Consider the following 17,123-nt stretch of genomic DNA (forward strand, 5'->3'; position numbering starts at 1 on the left):
GCGGGGACGACAGCTATGATTTGACAGCCAATGAATATCAGAAATGACGGCAACTCTTTTTCCTTTTCATAACCTGTCAGTGTTACGGTATTTGTTTTGATTTACGCCGTTAGATCTTTTTGCTAAATGTATATTTTCATATGACTGTAGGGGCGCTTGTGACGCGTCAGGCAAACGGCATAAACACTGCTGCTTTCCCAAAATAAAGCTTTGTTGAAAGCTAAACCAACCCGCCGCGGTAGCCTACTGGCTATGACCTTGCGCTTCTGAGCTCGATGTCACTGGTCCAATTTCGCGGGGGCAGAGTGAGAAAAAAAAATCGTTCACCTAGATTTAGGTGAACGTTAAAGAAATTCAGCTGGTCGTAGTTTATCCGGCGTCCACACATACGCCGTGTCTCAAAAGCGGATCGCGCATGTGGCACGTTAAAATGTCAAGAATTTTCAATTTGGAATTTGGATCGCGGTGTGGGCCTTCTTCTGTACGCGTTCCTGCTTCCGCTGTGCTCTCATACTTTCATGTACATATGCATTCGTTACTTCAAACTACAAATTCTCACACGTAATTCAGTGAAATGCGCAATTCCCTCGAGGTAGCGAATTCTGAATTTGCCACTTTTTGCTGAATCGCCGTAAACTAAACACACACGTAATTCAGTGAAATGCGCAATTCACTCGAGGTAGCGAATTCTGAATTTGCCACTTTTTGCTGAATCACCGCAAACTAAAAAAAAGGCAGTCATTTCAGCAAATACTGCAACTTCGGAAGCTTTATAGTGACCTAAATGCACTACGATGAGTCATTGTGGGAATCTAGCACAATACACCGCACGTGCGTACACACAGGATGTGCTCGGCCACATTTTCATTTGCGGCCACTTTCATTTCCAGAGTGTCATTGATCACTGCCGAATCGAGTGTAAACTGCGAGAATGGGAACGACGACAACAAAATGACGGCAAAATCATAACGAAATATTGCCAGTGACGAAATTTGCATGCCTTCATTTAGTGCGCACTTAGCTTCGGCGGAACCGTGCACACGCGTTCGGAACAGGATGTATTTGATGTTATTCTGCCACTAGCTTATCACGGTGGCCTGCCACAAGTGTATCCGCCACGGGTCGGAGGCGGACATGATGAGGCACGTGCAAAGGTCGCAGCAGCCCCACCTGAACTCCACAAACGCTACGTCAGCCTTAGCAAGCTAATGTGAAGCGCTGCGTGTAGTGAACTCGGCACCGCTGATATTGCGTTTCATTTCCCCCCGCACCCCCCCCCCCCCCCCGTACAACCTGCGCAGCGACAGCACCTGTATATAGAGGCAACTCCTACCGCTGAGCGGTTGCGAGGGCACTCTTTTTTTCCCCACTTCGACACGCTAGCACGAAGACGTGAAAATATGCTTTCCGCAATACAGCTAGTGGCCATTGCAGGCTTTCCTCTGCTTGTCCGAGCTTCGGTACAGACACCTACGCTTACGTCATGCCAGAGTGAGTATGCGTTGGGTTTCGTTTTTTTTTCCAAGCTAAATTCAGCAGCTGACCGATGTCATGAAAGAGTACATGCGATGTAGTGTATTTTTGTCAGGACTATGCTGTGGAGTCGAATTTCAAAAGACAACGGGGAAACTTCAAATGAAAGGAAAACGCTCAGATATCAATAGAGCGAAAAGTGTCAGTTTGAATTTAGGCGGCAAATGACAGTCGCTCAAGTGCTGGTCGCGGTCAGGTGGAAGGCGGAGCTGTGTTGGTCTTGTAATGCGTAGAATTGGTAAATAGCGTGGTCTGTAGGAGTAGGAGGGTGGGGACCATGGGGAGAGAAATTTAGTCTATAGGGCGGTGACGCAGCCTGCATAATGGTGAGATTATGAGAATGTTCTGGCATTGGCAACTAGAGATATGCACAAGGATAACTAGAGATTTGTACGAGAGGCCCTCACCTGTACCAGATACACAGACCTGTAACCTGTAGCAGACTACACAGATTATTGATGATAGCAACCTGGGATTACACCATATGTAAATAAGGTACTCTATCGTTTAGCTTGCACGTGTTTGGCAGGATAAGCGTTGATAAACGCGAATAACCATCTGTGGCAACCTCGGAAATCTGTATTCGGTACAGCGGAATTACCTGGTTGTTTATGGTCACGGCAGTCCTCCGTCAACCACCTTCAACCAATACCTTAGAATCTCCATACTGGAGCACTCCAGATTTTGCGGTTTCTACGCTTACATTACACATTACTGCTCGATCACCAAGTCCGGCGTCTTGGCCAAGTCATCATATTTGTTTCATTTGCCCCTAGACAAAACTTAACATTAGTTAAGATAACTTCAGATAAACCAAGATGATCTCATTAGCTTCTCTCTTCTTAACATTCAGTGCTGAAATTTCAATGCGGGGAAGTGCTTGAGTCCCACCTAAATGGACGCGGTACAGTCGCACAGTCGACATTGCCTCGTTCGTAACCGCGACCACGCATGTGTTCAGAAGGGGAAGATCACGGCAAACTGAGTCACTGCAGCGGGTGTCGCCACGGCATGATGACATGTTCGAGCTGCGCCGCATTCGACATCACCACAGGCCAGAGTCAAAAAATAAAGATCAACCTGTCTTTTGTATTATTTTTTACGCGCGAAATTTTTAAAAACTGCCTGTGGCACATGGTACATACAACGTGTGCTCTGGACTCCTCGCGATATCGAGGAGTCCTGAGCCGCAGCGCGTTGAGTGCACGCTGCTGGGTGACGTAATCAAAACGTCACCCTCGAGGGACGCGGCTTCGCGCTCGCTACAGTCACCCAGTTTCGGTTTCGCATGCTCTGGTAGCCAAAATTCATCGTGCCACCATTCCGTGGGTAAGCCAATTTTTTCGAGGTCCAAAAGTCTATATGACTTTTAATGAGAGCTCGCTTCAGTTTTCCATTCGCGATTTACCCGCTGTAACTAAATGTTTAAAAGTTAATTATTGATTGTTTGTTAATTATTGACTAATTACCACGTGTCACTAGCCAACCTGCGGTTGCCACCACTGACGGAATATCTCCGAAGGAGCCTGGATCTTCATTTAAAACGGCTATTTCTGAAAGCTTAAGTTTTAAGACTTAAAGGGAAGCTGAAACGGTTTTCAATTTCTATGAATTGCTGGGATTGGGAAGAACAGACCTAATAATTTACGGTTCCGAATTTTTTTTTCGTTTTGTTAATATAACGGGCGGAAATCGCTTTCTAAATCACCCGCGCGGACACGCCCCCATCGCTTCCCGGAGCGCCGGGTGAGGACGTTGGCAGAGGAGAGAACCGGCGAGAGTGGCGTCATGGGCGGAGACCGAGCAAACCGAGCTGCGGACATGTGTGCTGGCATGTGCTGGGATGCCTCTTTCCGTCCTGCGCTTTACTGAACGACGCTACGAGAGATCTGCCGCCGCCGCCGCCGCCGCTCACATTTGTTTTGCGATTTTCGTAAACTGTTCTTTCCTTCTGTGCTGCGTGAGTGCCTACAGCCAAGGGCGCCCAACATGCCCTCGTTCTGTGCAGCATTCGGCTGCGCGAACACAGGCGGGCGGTGGTGTTTCACACCACCGCCCGAATTCCCGAATTCTCGAAGGAAAAAAAAATTCCCGAAGGAAAAGAAGCTTTCAGCGCAGTGGGTACGTGCGGTGAGGAGAGATAAGTTCGTGCCGACGAAATCAACTGTGCTGTGCTCGGACCATTTCCGCGACAGTGACTATCATCGGAGCTTGACAACGATGCGGGCAATCGGTATTCCAATTAAATCGGCGCGACTGAAGCCCGGCGTTGTTCCGCGCTGTTCCGCATCACTCTTTTTCCATTGGCTATATCATTTTCACACCTGTGTGTAAACTTCTTGCCTTGTCCAGCCGGTTCGACTCCTTTCTGGGCAAGTGCCAGTTCCAGTACTGCTCTGCTGAGGCACACAGTCCTGAATTGTCTTGAACTTGTTACGCACTGCGTGCGCTTCTGTTTTTTCCTAATCTCTTGCACCTCCTGGCAGCACAAGCAGTTCTCTTCATCTTCCATCAATACGCAGCACATGCAGGTGCACCTAGTTTAATGAGAGCGTGATTAGGCCCACATTGATGCACTGGAGAAATACGAACATTTGCAGCCGTTAACGTCTGGTAACACAGTTTTAGCGTAGCCGGATAGCCTTACGACAAATGCGAAAACGCGTTGTTGCTAGCGTTGCTATACTCCTTTTCCTACATCAAGTGCAACGCTGTGGAGGCTTGAGATACTTCTTGCAGTGGCTGCGTTCGCACTTAGAAAAAGTTCGGTGTTTCTTGACCCGATTTTTCAGAAAGCTTTCCATATATAAGCTCAGTTCGGAATGAAAATAAAAAAAGAATTTACCCATAGAAACCATCCGTGTACTTATACGGCTGCTAACACGTTCTTTTAAAAAAAATTTCTTTTCGGTATTTTTTAATCGCAGCCCGTCGCGGCAGCTTCACGTGCATGCTCGCGCGAGCAAACGCCGCTGGCACGTAGCGAAGCATAGACGGAAACGCGCGCAGTAATAAATTTTGGTGACCGGACTTCGAGCGTAGCTTCCACAGCGATGCACCTGAGGTATCAAATTGAGTGTAGGCTTGCCTAGTGACATTCGACGTACGGTTCAGTTATCGTGTTTACCACACGGCGGTGCTAAAACTGCCTAATATCTTTATGTCAACACTAGCATGGAGCACGCATACCGATTCTTGATCGAGCCACACTCGCAAAGTCGTCGAACCATAGTATGAATATTGCAGATATACCTCTGGTCATCTCTGGATGTGTATGATAAGCAACTTCCACGACTGTACCTCACAGCACTGCATGTGCGCGCTTTGAGACGCGGCACTTATGTTCTCGATCGTGTATCAACGCTTAAATAACCACGGGACTTTAGACAAGCAGCGACAAGGTGCTTGACATCACGGAATTGCACCCGTGTAAATCTAATGAGAAGTTAGTGCTTCGGCATTCTTCCAGCAGCATGTTCCCAGTTACACTTTAGCGCATTTTTTCCCGTCATTGCAACGTGCAGCTACATGAAAAAAAAAAGAAACATACGTACGAGCTAAGATTTCCAGCGCGCGAGAAGGTGCACACATCGCTCTCGCTGTTGGCACACTCAATATCGTCGTTGACTCTGTTGCCGCCATCGTTTTCCGTATCGGCTGTGGGTTCAAACATGTACGGGGACAATACAAGCTGTCGGAGACAGCGAGAACGTTCCATCTTGCAACTCAGCTATGAAGCCAGAACAGCAGAACCGCGTGCTACCAGAGAGAAAGGAATGGTGCTACGCATTGAAACGGAGACATGCGGCGGCGCCGACCGGCGACTACCGCCAACGACGTCACAGCGGCCCCGACCAATCACGGGCAACAGCGGCGTTCGCGCGATGCCCTGAGGCGCTGGTGCGCGTTTTCTTGGAAAAACCGCCGCTTGCGTTTGTTTCCGCCCTTTTTGAACCAGATATTCGTGTTCAGGGGACTCAAAACTGTAGAATGCCGCAGAGAACTCATTTTTTTCGAAAAGTGTTTCAGCTTCCCTTTAAAGTCTTCGTAGAAACACCCTGTATATACGGACAATTTTACCTGAAAGTACGTATTCACATAAAGTATAAGCGCGCTACATCTGACTTGGCGGTGCGCTTAGATGGCACGGAGCGTCGGAACGCTGAGCTAATAGAACAAGGTTCGATACGAGCCATAGAACCAACTTGGGTTACTCTGTATGTGTAACGAGTAATTGTTGCTGCCACTTAGACCACTGGATATGTGTCACCTGGTCTTTGCCGTCTTTAAGTGCACTCCTTTCACGCCAACTTCTGTAACTGGATATTGTGCCGAAGCGCATGTGCTGCCCTTCAATGACAACAAAACAGAACCGGTAAAGTTTCTAGGAATCGAACTTGTGCCACGCGCGTACTTTGCGGCGGCACCGCTAGATGGCGCAGCGTGTGTAGCAGAAAGCACGAAAGGCAATCCCGGCTGCGTACACGTTTAGGCGTTGGCAATAAAGCTTGTATGCCAACATTGTTTCAATGCTAATCGCACTAACATCGACATTCATCATGAGATCGGCTCTGTCGAAATTCACATCATGCGATATGTCTAGCGCAAACTGAGAACGTAAGGCTACGGAGAACACGAAGAAATCGCGATGGGCACAGTAATCATAGCTGCTACTAGATTTGATATGTTGTAGTTGTGCAATATCTGCTATGTAGTAACAGTGCTATATAACACTGTCTTCGTTTTCTCTTTCGTACTGCATGATCGCTTAGCACTAAAAATCACAATATGCCCACCTATCTCAGCACAGCGTGAGATGATTGCTTCCGATGCCTGAAAAACTTCCTCACCTAACAACCAAAACTAATCTTCTGCCATCCGCAAGTGTATTTTTCTTTCGTTAGAGCCCCATTCTGTCACTCGGATAGGCCACCGGTTGTTGAGTCTTCCACGTTACGTGCCCTGCCAAAAAGAAAACGTTTCTTCCTTTTAACCTCAACTAAAGTGCTTCTAATCCTTACTACCGTCCGAACATTTCATAGCATTTTAAAGCACTCAGTGCGTTGTTGCTATACTCTGAGCTCCTGTGTAGGTGCATTTATCATCACGTTTCGGCACAAAGGTTAGTACTGGCAGAGTATATGACGTCACAGTGAACAAGGATGAAGGCCCCTTGGGGTGGGACAAAAACAGACGAACTTGTGGAACTGTCCATTTTTGGGAGACAGGGTGACGCTCATATCCGTTCGTCTTTCTCATTTTCTCGCAATCATGCAGGTTCCCAGAAAGTTATGGTGAACGACGTCACCATAGTCAACGCCAAGATTGGGCAGACGATGACCATAAACTTCACACTTGTGATCAAGGAGCCTCTCACATCGAACCCCAAGCTAGCCGTGACCATGAAGAAGAAGAGCGGTGGCACGATCGGATGCATTGAGGACGTCGGGTCATGGTATGATATCCCAGAAGCATTAACTGTGCGCGGACTATATTTAAAAGGACCCAAAGAGAAAAAAATATTTCCCCTGCATTAGTAAACTACTGCACTCTTATTGAGAAGAGGTTTGCTTTATAAGCCAAAAAGGTGAAGAAAAAACGTTGAGCTCCGGTACCAGCTCGTCTCGATGTCATAAATTTCGACGACGTGTGCTCAGCAATAGGTGTTTTTCAGACAACAAAGGTGAACAGCAATGTATTTCAAACGAGACACAAACAAAACTGGGCATGTTTCATGAACTTTTATTGAGCCACCACGGAGTAAATGCCGAAAGAAACTACATTTTGAAAAAGCGTAGGTTAGGGCGTGTTGGTATTCCATAGCTGAGGTTTTTAGTGCACGAAAAGAGACGAGAGACAGAGGCAAGACGCGGACACAGCGCTACCTATACACCTTTTTTACATTGGAGTTTTCTAATCTGGCATCCAGTATCCTGTTTACACGATCAAGATAAAGGTCACTTAATATTGGCGCAATACAGGAACCATTCAAAATTCCTTGTTTTTGAAGATAAACACTTCCACCCACTTGGAGAACGTCGAGCGCAGATACATGGATAATAGTTTAAGAAAACTCTGTGTAGATATGCAGATGGTGTTTACAAACATCAGTTCATCGTAAGCATCAGTAGCCTCTTCAACACATACTAATAACTCATCATGTGGCAGTGAATAATATAGATATTTTACGTCTATAGAGAAAGCTTTCAGATTACTGCCTACATGCGTCTTCAGGTAACCTATTACGTCTGAGTTCTTGGTCAAAAAGGATCATTCACTGCTAGCAATTTCAACTTGCGTTGAAGAAAAAGGCGTACGGACTTTTGCCAAGTTCCACCTTCCGACACTATAATACGCAGTGACCATTATGGTTTATGGGTTTTAATCGAAAAAAAAGAACCTTTCAAGGCCCCCAGATTTTTTACTTTCGATTTCGCGGAGCAGTTTACTCAGGTTTAATTTCTGACAAAGCTTCTTAGCTTCCGATTTCACTTTCGCAAGTGAGACATCTTTCCTGCTATGAAAAACGGAATCCAAAGCCTCATCTACCTTCTGTTTCAACGAATTATGTGGGATGACCACAAAACCCCCTTCTTTATCTGCAGGAAGCAGTGCCAAGCTATTTTCGGGAAGGAAATGTTTCACACGTTTTAAGGGCACGGCTGGCCTGGATGGCCTAGCTCGCGACACAACATCCACACCTACTCAGATACACATTCCTACTTCATTTCCCTCAGCGCATTTTGAAACGTCTCTAACCAAGGTTAAGAGTTCAGGAGCAGACAGTTTAGGTTCAACAGCAAATTTTGGTCCTAGCTTCAGGGTGTCTCTCACATACCCAGGCAATCGTATGTCTCCCTCGATGTGGACTGCGTTGTTCCGGTTCCCTTGATTCTTTTTCTGTTTTGCCCGTAGCTGCCTGAGCAGAGGTCTCCAGAGGGCTTCCACACTGTCGTCAATTATTGTTGAGTATTCTCGCCACTTCTTCCTTTTTGTTGCAGATTGATTTGCCTGAAGGAACACTCTTGCCTGTAGCAAGGCCATGTATAGCCGAGCTTGCCTGGGACATTCTGACCTCAGAATCTTGCACATTCTTCATCCATGTCCTCTCGAGGGTTCAAGGTCGCCACAGACACGTTGCACGTCCGGCGGCATCTGGTCGAGCCGCGTGCGTGCCCTGCAAAAGGGAGCTGAGATGACGGTGACGAGTATGGAAGGATGCAACGTAGAACACAAAACAGAGCCCGATGTGCTAGAAATGTAACTTGAAAGAGCGTAGGTTAGGGCGTGTTCGTATTACATAACTGAGGTTTTTAGCGCACGAGAAGGGACGAGGGACAGAGGCGAGACGCGGACACACCGCTATGCCCGCGCTGTGTCCGCGTCTTGCCTCTGTCTCTCGTCCCTTTTCGTGGGCTAAAAAACCTCAGTTATGCATTTCGAAATTTGTGACGTCCCACTGGCGCACTGGCACGGAGATCTCGGCACAAAGTAGAATTAATGACTGTTCCGATTTCATTTCTTTCTTTTTAAATCAACATTATGGCACACAAAGGAGTAATGTAGAGTTTTCAAAGAGTGATTTATCAGTATAAAGCGATTTCGTGTTAGTCCTAATGTCCATTCAGAATGGTAGATAAGAAGAAGCTTTACATATGGGCGAGCTCCGACCTTCCTATTCAAGAATACATCTGAAACACAAAGCCGTGGCCGTTAGACAACCATTGGACAATTTTTAATAAAGTTTATTGCATTTAGGAGGGAAAGCAGCTTTCTACACGCGTCGCAGGAAGCACAACCTAAATGTTGGGCCACACAGTTGTTTCTTTTTTTCTTTTTGGAAGGACTGCCGAAGTGAGCACGTTTCAAAGAATCTGAAGCAAAAAGTTCAAAAATCCATAAGATAGCACTGAAATCAGATATCGCACTTTTGTAGACAGCCTCTGTTACAAAGTCCGAATTGGACGATTGTGGTACCTACGTTTTCAGCTTGTTTGTTTACGGGGATTTTGCGAAATACTTACTCAACAATTACGGTTATATATTTTAAACGCATCATATAGTACATAAAATTTCAACACTCTATATATCTGAACATTAGAGATGGTTGAATATAAATTTTTTTGACTACGAATTGAATACCCATATTAAGTATCGGATCTCGAATGGAATATCGAATATCCAACTGCAGACGCATAAGCGTATTTACGGCAGAAATAATATTTTCAATAATTGGGTACTATGCTTATGTTGACAAATCTGAAGAAATAAACAGCTTACTGTCAGGAACAAAGAGTCAGTTTTAAACAAGAGAAATTTAATTGTCATTAAAAACTGCAAGAACAGCTTCTTAGCATCTTTAGAGCCTGGTTGCAAACAAAGTTTCCAAGAATGATTGCCTGCTGTATGGACTGGCGCTTTACACAAAGATTAAACAAACGGCCACGGGAAAAAATGATAAGTGGTGGTATCAGAAAAAGAAGCTTCCAAAAAACTTACGCACCATAAGGACATCTAAAAGGGCCTGCTAGGACGACATCTGTGATCGTAGCTTAAGAGATAAAAATGCTAGATGACGAGAATGTCAATAACATTAAATGGCAGACCATTAGCACAAGTTGTAACGCATTCTTCCGCTATGAAATCGGAAGCAGAACATGCATTATCCCTCTTTCTTCTACCTTCCTTGTGTTCTTTATCGTTGTTTCACTTTAGATAAAGTTCAATACTTTGACTAGGAAAGGAAGAAGAGTAACAAAGATTTAGCTATCGGTTGCTGCGAAACGTAGGGTTGGTTTCAGGTATTAAAAATAATAGTTTCTTTTCGAATTCGACTGCGAATAGTACTCGTCATCGCATTCGTAATTTGTATTCACAAACTTGAAAATATTCGCCTATCTATAGTAGATTACCAAATTGTGACATCTTGTTTTTATTACTGCATTGCAGGAAAATTCGTAAACTTGATGCCTCTGGTTTTTTGAAGCGCTGTGAGTTTGGTGAAATGTTTCAAGAAATGACAGCCGAAATGAAAACTCTGATTTCTACAATTCGTAGGGTGTAGCTTTAATATAACTGAAACCAGGCTTATAGATTCGGTGTAATGACTGGCGATAAAAGTTGTTCACCCGTTCCGATGTATTTAGGTAGGAGGGCTTGAGGTAAGGATTCGTCTTTGCGTGACCTCGTGACGGCAATGTATGCGGAAAAGGACCTATGAATAAATGAATTAGTTGTCCGGTCGCCAGAATTGTTTCCAACGGGCCAACGACATTTCTTAACTCCCACTCGCATCGTGCCTATGTAAGTTCTTAGGCAGCATTGTCTGAGCTATGAAGGTTTTGGTGAGGATGTTTAAAGGATGCGGTATAACCTGAAAGAGCGTAGGTTAGGGCGTGCTGGTATTCCATAACTGAGGTTTTTTAGCGCACGAAAAGGGACGGAAGACAATGGCAAGACGCGGACACAGCGCTAACTTCCAAAAATTGTTTTATTCCACGAAGCGGTACACATATATATAGGTAACACACACCACCGTACACGTGCGCATATGTACTGATTTTTAATCAAATGAGACAGCAACACATGTTACACATGTTTACACATGTCTCGTTGCGGTCTCATTTGATATATGTGTACCGCTTCATGGAGTAAAACAATTGTTGGAAGTTAGCGCTGTGTCCGCGTCTTGCCACTTTCTTTCGTCCCTTTTCGTGCGCTAAAAAACTTCAGTTATGCGGTATAACTTTCGGCAGGGATAACAGCGGCTAGGAACTACGCCGCAGTACGTACTCTAGGGATGCCCTAAACCACCTAGTTATTGCACTGTGAACGTAAAAATTGATGCGAAGAACGAGTTGGCACTGTATACCATCGTTGGAATGCGGCCGTCACGGCAGTCATTGAATACGAAACCGGCTGCGATGCGTCAGTGCAGGCGACCGGCCAAGGAGGTCACCGAGCGGCATAATTGCCGGGGAGGTAAGGCTTGCCTGACATCCGTCGAAAAACGCGACAGCTATTGACTGGTGGCGTGACGTCTGACGTCACGCCAATATGATAGCCATTCCGCTTTTGCCGTTATATCATCTTACTCCTTTCTAAAGCGGCGAAAAAGTCCCGGCGAACAGGCCCTCCATGTTTGATAGTTTTCTCGCGCTGTTTTATTGCGATAGCGATTAGATCTACACTCCAGGCCAATATTAACTGTTGGCATCGCCGTGATGTTCTGGATATATTTGTGCATAAGTACTTACTGTTCTACACAAAAGCTGGAGCTGGGCAGGCCACGTAATGCGTAGGGCAGATAACTAGTGGACCATTAGAGTTACAGAATGGGTCTCAAGGGAGGGGAAGTGCAGTCGAGGACGGCAGGAAATTAGGTGAGGTGATAAAATTAGAAAATTTCGGAATCAGCTGGCGTAAGACAGGGGCAATTGGAGATCGCTGGGAGTTGGCATTTGTCCTGCAGATGGACATAAAAAGAGGCAGCTGCTGCTACTGCTGTTGCTGATGATAATGATGGCGACGCTATGTTCTGCCGTATTAGCAAGGTAGATGCTACACTATTCACCCACCAAAGTTGCTGAAACCCCAGGATTATGTTCTTAACTACATATATCCTCACGTCGTAAGGCGCTTCATTTATGCAGTGAAGCAACAGCGGTAACCCAGGCGCTAGCGGCCAAAAAGAGAACTGAGGTGTTTGTCGTTGTATCTTCCGCTCGCGCGGACAGCGACCGACCCAAAGCACCTCTTCTCGTTTTTCTTCATTTTAATGGCGCCGGGAAAGAATCTGAGCCATTCTGGCGATTCATAGGCTGGGTAGAATGAGCGGGTGGTAGCTTAAGACGGCTCACATGTGCCGTACGTGTCGCGATCGCCATGGCTCAAGTCGTGTGATGGTACTATAAGATCAATGGCGTAGAAGACAGAAGATGTGCGGTACATGCGGTGGCAACCATGATAGCACGCAGGAAATATATGCGAAATGCCGTGGCTATGAGGGGGCATCCACAACCACGCAAGGGGGCCATTTGAAGAACGTTGCGTAGCCAGGCCACTGTCGTGATTTAACTTTTCGTGACCCTGGTCGGTGGCTGTGAGGAAACGAGCCAGCTACGGCTGGTATATTTCGCCGCTTGAGACACTTAAAATGTAAGGTTTTACGCGCCGAAACTACAATTTGATTAAGGGGCACACCGTAGCGGCGGACTCCACAATAGGTTTGACCATTTAGCGTTCCTTAAAGTGAAAGCGATACGCGCCACAAGGACGTTCCTCTATTTCGCCGTTATCGAAATGCGGCAGTTGTGGCTGGCTTTGCGATCCCGTGATTTCGTTCTTAGTACTGCAATGCCGGAGAATGATTGGTCGCGATCAAACGACGAGCTAAAATTATTGAGGGTGACAAGTTGCTGGTGGTGCGGCAGTTCGAGGTCTGTGTCCAGGACATAACAAAGAAATGTCTGAACTTAGTGTGTCCTGCACGGGAGAAGGGAGGGCGTTGAGTGAACAGGACGTGTCATCTGTGTTCTCGGAAAACGTGAAGCAGAGGTCGACGGCTTGAACACGACTGAGTGATTCGGCACGCAGTAAGTTCACAGGATAGTTAACAGGATTGCTGACAAGCATAGTCAATGAACCAGCAGAAGCGTTGAGGACGGCAAACGGGAAAGGTACGGCCTTGCGATGAAGAAAAGTAGGCGATGGCGTAAAACGCGTGGTAGCTATAGCGCCTGGTGTGACGGAGCAATATACGAAACAAACGCCAACATTTCGGATGCGTAGGCTCTTCCTTCAGCCGTTGTGCTGAGCGGAGGCCTCTTGTTATTGTATAGTGCTGGGTAACACTCTTACATTCCGCGTAATTTTCATTGTCCAAGTGGAACATGTTAATCTCTTTCGACGTCGGGTACGTAAAATCAAACAGATTTCTAAAACTATCCAATTTACTTAGTGCAAGATATGTACAACGAGAGGAAGAGGGAAGGAGTCACGTTGAGCTTGGCCGTATTGGATGAAATTTATTGATGAGAGGCCGAATAATTGCGTTTTCTTTTTCAGCACGTACAACCTCTGCGATGGAACGAAGGACTTCGAGAAGAAGCTGGCTCAGTTGTGGAACAACCAGTGCCCGGTTCCACCTATTACAGTGCAAGAGACAATAGAGGCCAAGCTGGAGTCCTACATACAGCTTATCATAGGCGTAAGTACTCGGCGCCTTGCTATAGCACGCACACACATAAAGGAGATACAGCGAATGAAAAAGTAGAGGCAAGGAGGTTAACCGCGTTGCGCCTGATTTGCTATCCTGTGCACTGGGCCAACTTGGGTGGGTGTTGGTGAGCTTTAGTTTTCTCTCAATAATATATCTCGCCATTACAAGCAATATTATCTTACTTATTATAAGCATACATATACTACTGCCAGAAATGTCTACATAACCCATAATTGCACATAATCTACATAATCATTAATTCTTTCACTCCATAGGCGTCAACTACAGTTGAGTCAGCCAAATCCAGAAAACCCTTCGCAATAAACCATGAATGTTTCGCACTACGTCGCATGGGCTATATAGACGCGTTAGCTGTGCATATAGCGACAGAAGTTGACAGGAATATGAAGACGAAGTGACAGTGACCAAGGACGATCCAACACGGAATGGTCTCAGGCTGCAGTCAATGCTTAAAAACGGAAACTTGTGATCGCTCCACCCTAAGTGATCCCTTGTAGACCGCTATTATACGTGCTGAATGTACAGTATGTCATCTGTATATGTGGCATGTACTAGAGCACAACAAATTTTGCATAACGGATTGTATGGGAGCATACTTGTGGTCCACTTCCAGATTATGAGGCTAAAATTAGCCGGTGCCGTATCGTACGTCAATATCGCCTTTCGATGACGTAGACTAAAGAGAAACAGGAAGGCAAATAATGACCTAACTGTGATTAAACAGCTGCCATACGTCGCCAGAAAAATGTATTGGACGGCAAATTTAATGCATACAGTGATGGCGCAAGGTAATCGATATGGCTCGCGTCGTAAATGTTAGGAAACGTTCATAATGGAAAAATAGCGGTAATGGAGAAGTTAAAGCTTCCCTGAGGCTCCGCAGGTCCTTTCCTGGAAGAGAACAAGACGCGTTCGCTGTAGTAGCCAGTGAACAAACTTGAATATGGTCGACACCATACAGTCAAGAGGAATGCAAAATCCTTCCCGGGTCGCAGGCGATCTATGGCGACTTCCGTGGATCTAGTCCGTACTTACAGCATTCGAGGCTTCCTCGCCTCGTCTGGCGGAGGGGAAAACCAATCGCTTAGTGTGATGCTCACGAACATACGTGCACAACCAATGAAGATGTAGTCTGGCAACGTGCGAGAGGGATGTCCCATATTGCGTTTCATCATCTTGGTGCAGTACTGCTAGTGAGAAGGAGCACGGAAGGTAGACGCATCAGGCTGGTATAACGCACTAGAGTAATCGATGGACATTGAACAGTAAGCGATGAGCATTAGCGCCTGACAATACCAGTAAACAGAACTCTATACGCCAATACTTATTTTTCTCTTCTGTTCTTGTTGCAGTTTGCCCCAACGACCCTCACTATTGAGCTTAAGGTCACCGACGGTGGTGCCTCGGTTGGATGTCAGTCCTTCAAAGTGAACATAGCGGCTTGAGAAGGAGCGGCTCACAGAAAAAAAGGGAGGCCAATGACAAATGCTTAATGGTCCAGGAAAGCATGGACCAATTAGCAGAGGTCCAATTAAGGCTTCCTTTGCATCTAAGGGTGAGGGAAAAAAAGCTAAGCAATGAAGAAGCAGTGTACAACACCTGAATTCTTTATGGCCACATACCAGATACTTGTTCATGGACTCGTCGAAAAAAATGTGGAAGATAGCAGTGTCATCTGCTGCCATCAAAACCAGTATTAGGAGAATGAATTTGTATGTGTGCCCGAATAAAAAGACGTTGCGAACGATTTGTATTTCTTATTTAACACAACTGAAATACGAGCGTTCAACTTCCATTACCTGGGTGTAATAAGATACACTGCTAATCTGAGCGTTCATGTTAAATTATCACGCTTTTTCTTTGATAGAGGTACAACGAAAACATCATATTATGTGTGAAAAGTAAATGCACTGGCTATGCCGTACTGGTTTTATTTGATTAACGCGCAAAAAAAGTTACGCCTGAAAAATACAGACATGGAAAATTACTAGGTAGTTGTAGCCGATGAGAAGAAAATGTTCCCAATAAAAAGTAACGTAAAGAAATGTCGCAGGAGCACAATAATGTGAAGCGCTCTCGCTAGGTGATGCGCGGGAAGGGGCGAATGGTGAAATTAGAGAGAAATACGTTAGTTAGAGCCGAATGCCTAGCCCAAATCTTGGCGTGCTACTCTAGAACAAGTCCAGAACGCTAAAAAATGAAAGCATAAAGCACATGAAAAGAAAGTTAGAAAGTTGTAAAAATTCAAAATGTAAAAGAAGTGCAAGACCAGTCATTCATGAATAAAAGAAAGGCGCAGTGTAGCCCGAAAGACGAAGCATCGATTGCGGAAGCAAATTAGTAGACAGCTATACGAAGTAAGGAAAGTAGTTTTATCGGCCGTGTAAACGTGGAAATATTTACTTGCTAGCTGAATTAACAAGCATGGTGTCAGCGCCCCATCAGATTCGAACACATCACATTCGGTGAGTGCGGACGCTACTGTCAAAACACTGGTGTGAGCAAGCGCGGCAGCAGAAGCGAGCGAAGTGACCTTCGTGCGGTCTATCGCGGCAACCCAAGACTGGTGAGAACACAGTGCCCACAATGGTGTGAGCCATTTGCAGATCCCTTACGAGGTACGGCGCGCGCGACCACGCGGGGCAATGAAAAGTAGGCACTCGTTGGCGAAGTCGCAGCTGCCCCCCTCGCCCCTTCCTCTCGCGGTGCCTCCCCGCTTTCCTCCATACATGGTGTGCGAGATTGAGCCGCTATCCCCTTGCACCCGGTCGCGAAATGAGTTGTTGCAGCCGGAGCACAACGCCACCCCTTCTTTCCCTCTCACCCCCTCACGGCCTTTCCGCGACGGAAGACAGCGCGCGCGCCAGATTCAGCGCGATCGTCGGCTTCCCTCGCGTGCTTTTACTCGCGCATGCAGCCTATACAGTATACGACGCGCCGTGACGGTGTTATCATCCTTAGACTTTATACGGAACATCACGGCTAGAGCGACGGCAAAAATGCGCCTGGAGTGCCCATACAATAGCTATCGCAATAATGAGAATAATGTGTTGCAGTTTCGTCCGAAAGGCGAAGCGCCGATTGTAATAGCAAATTAGTAGATAGCTACAAGAAGTAAAGATAGTAGTTTTATCATCCGTGTAAACTTTCAAACATACGCTTACTAACTAAATTAACAAGCATGGTGTCACGCGCGCACACGTAAACACGAACACATCTCGCTCAATGACCGCGGAAACCTGTTGTCAAAACGCAGGAGTGAGGAATCGCGGAAGCCACCAGCCAGCGAATTGACCTTCGTGTATTCCTCGCTTCAGCTCGAACGAATCGTCGAAAGCACAGCGCATAC

At 46.1% G+C, this 17,123-nt stretch overlaps 1 protein-coding gene across 1 annotated transcript; it reads left to right on the forward strand.

Annotated features, from left to right (window-relative positions):
- The first annotated feature begins 1,327 nt into the window (after window positions 1-1,327).
- LOC142563082 (uncharacterized) lies at window positions 1,328-15,521 on the forward strand. The gene is made up of 4 exons (XM_075673601.1): window positions 1,328-1,491; window positions 6,811-6,988; window positions 13,600-13,741; window positions 15,127-15,521. Exons 1-4 carry the CDS (start codon window positions 1,401-1,403, stop codon window positions 15,217-15,219), a joined length of 504 nt encoding a protein of 167 aa, XP_075529716.1. The 5' UTR covers window positions 1,328-1,400; the 3' UTR covers window positions 15,220-15,521.
- The last annotated feature ends 1,602 nt before the right edge of the window (window positions 15,522-17,123 follow it).

This window comes from Dermacentor variabilis, chromosome 11, assembly GCF_050947875.1.
Source record: "Dermacentor variabilis isolate Ectoservices chromosome 11, ASM5094787v1, whole genome shotgun sequence".
Taxonomy (NCBI): Eukaryota; Metazoa; Arthropoda; class Arachnida; order Ixodida; family Ixodidae; genus Dermacentor; species Dermacentor variabilis.

Bases quoted from the DNA above. Each gene is read 5' to 3' on its own strand.
- LOC142563082 (XM_075673601.1), top strand. From the start codon at position 1,401: ATGCTTTCCGCAATACAGCTAGTGGCCATTGCAGGCTTTCCTCTGCTT. The intron at 1,492-6,810 runs GTGAGTATGCGT...GCAATCATGCAG, and splicing joins TACGCTTACGTCATGCCAGA to GTTCCCAGAAAGTTATGGTG. The intron at 6,989-13,599 runs GTATGATATCCC...TTTCTTTTTCAG, and splicing joins ATTGAGGACGTCGGGTCATG to CACGTACAACCTCTGCGATG.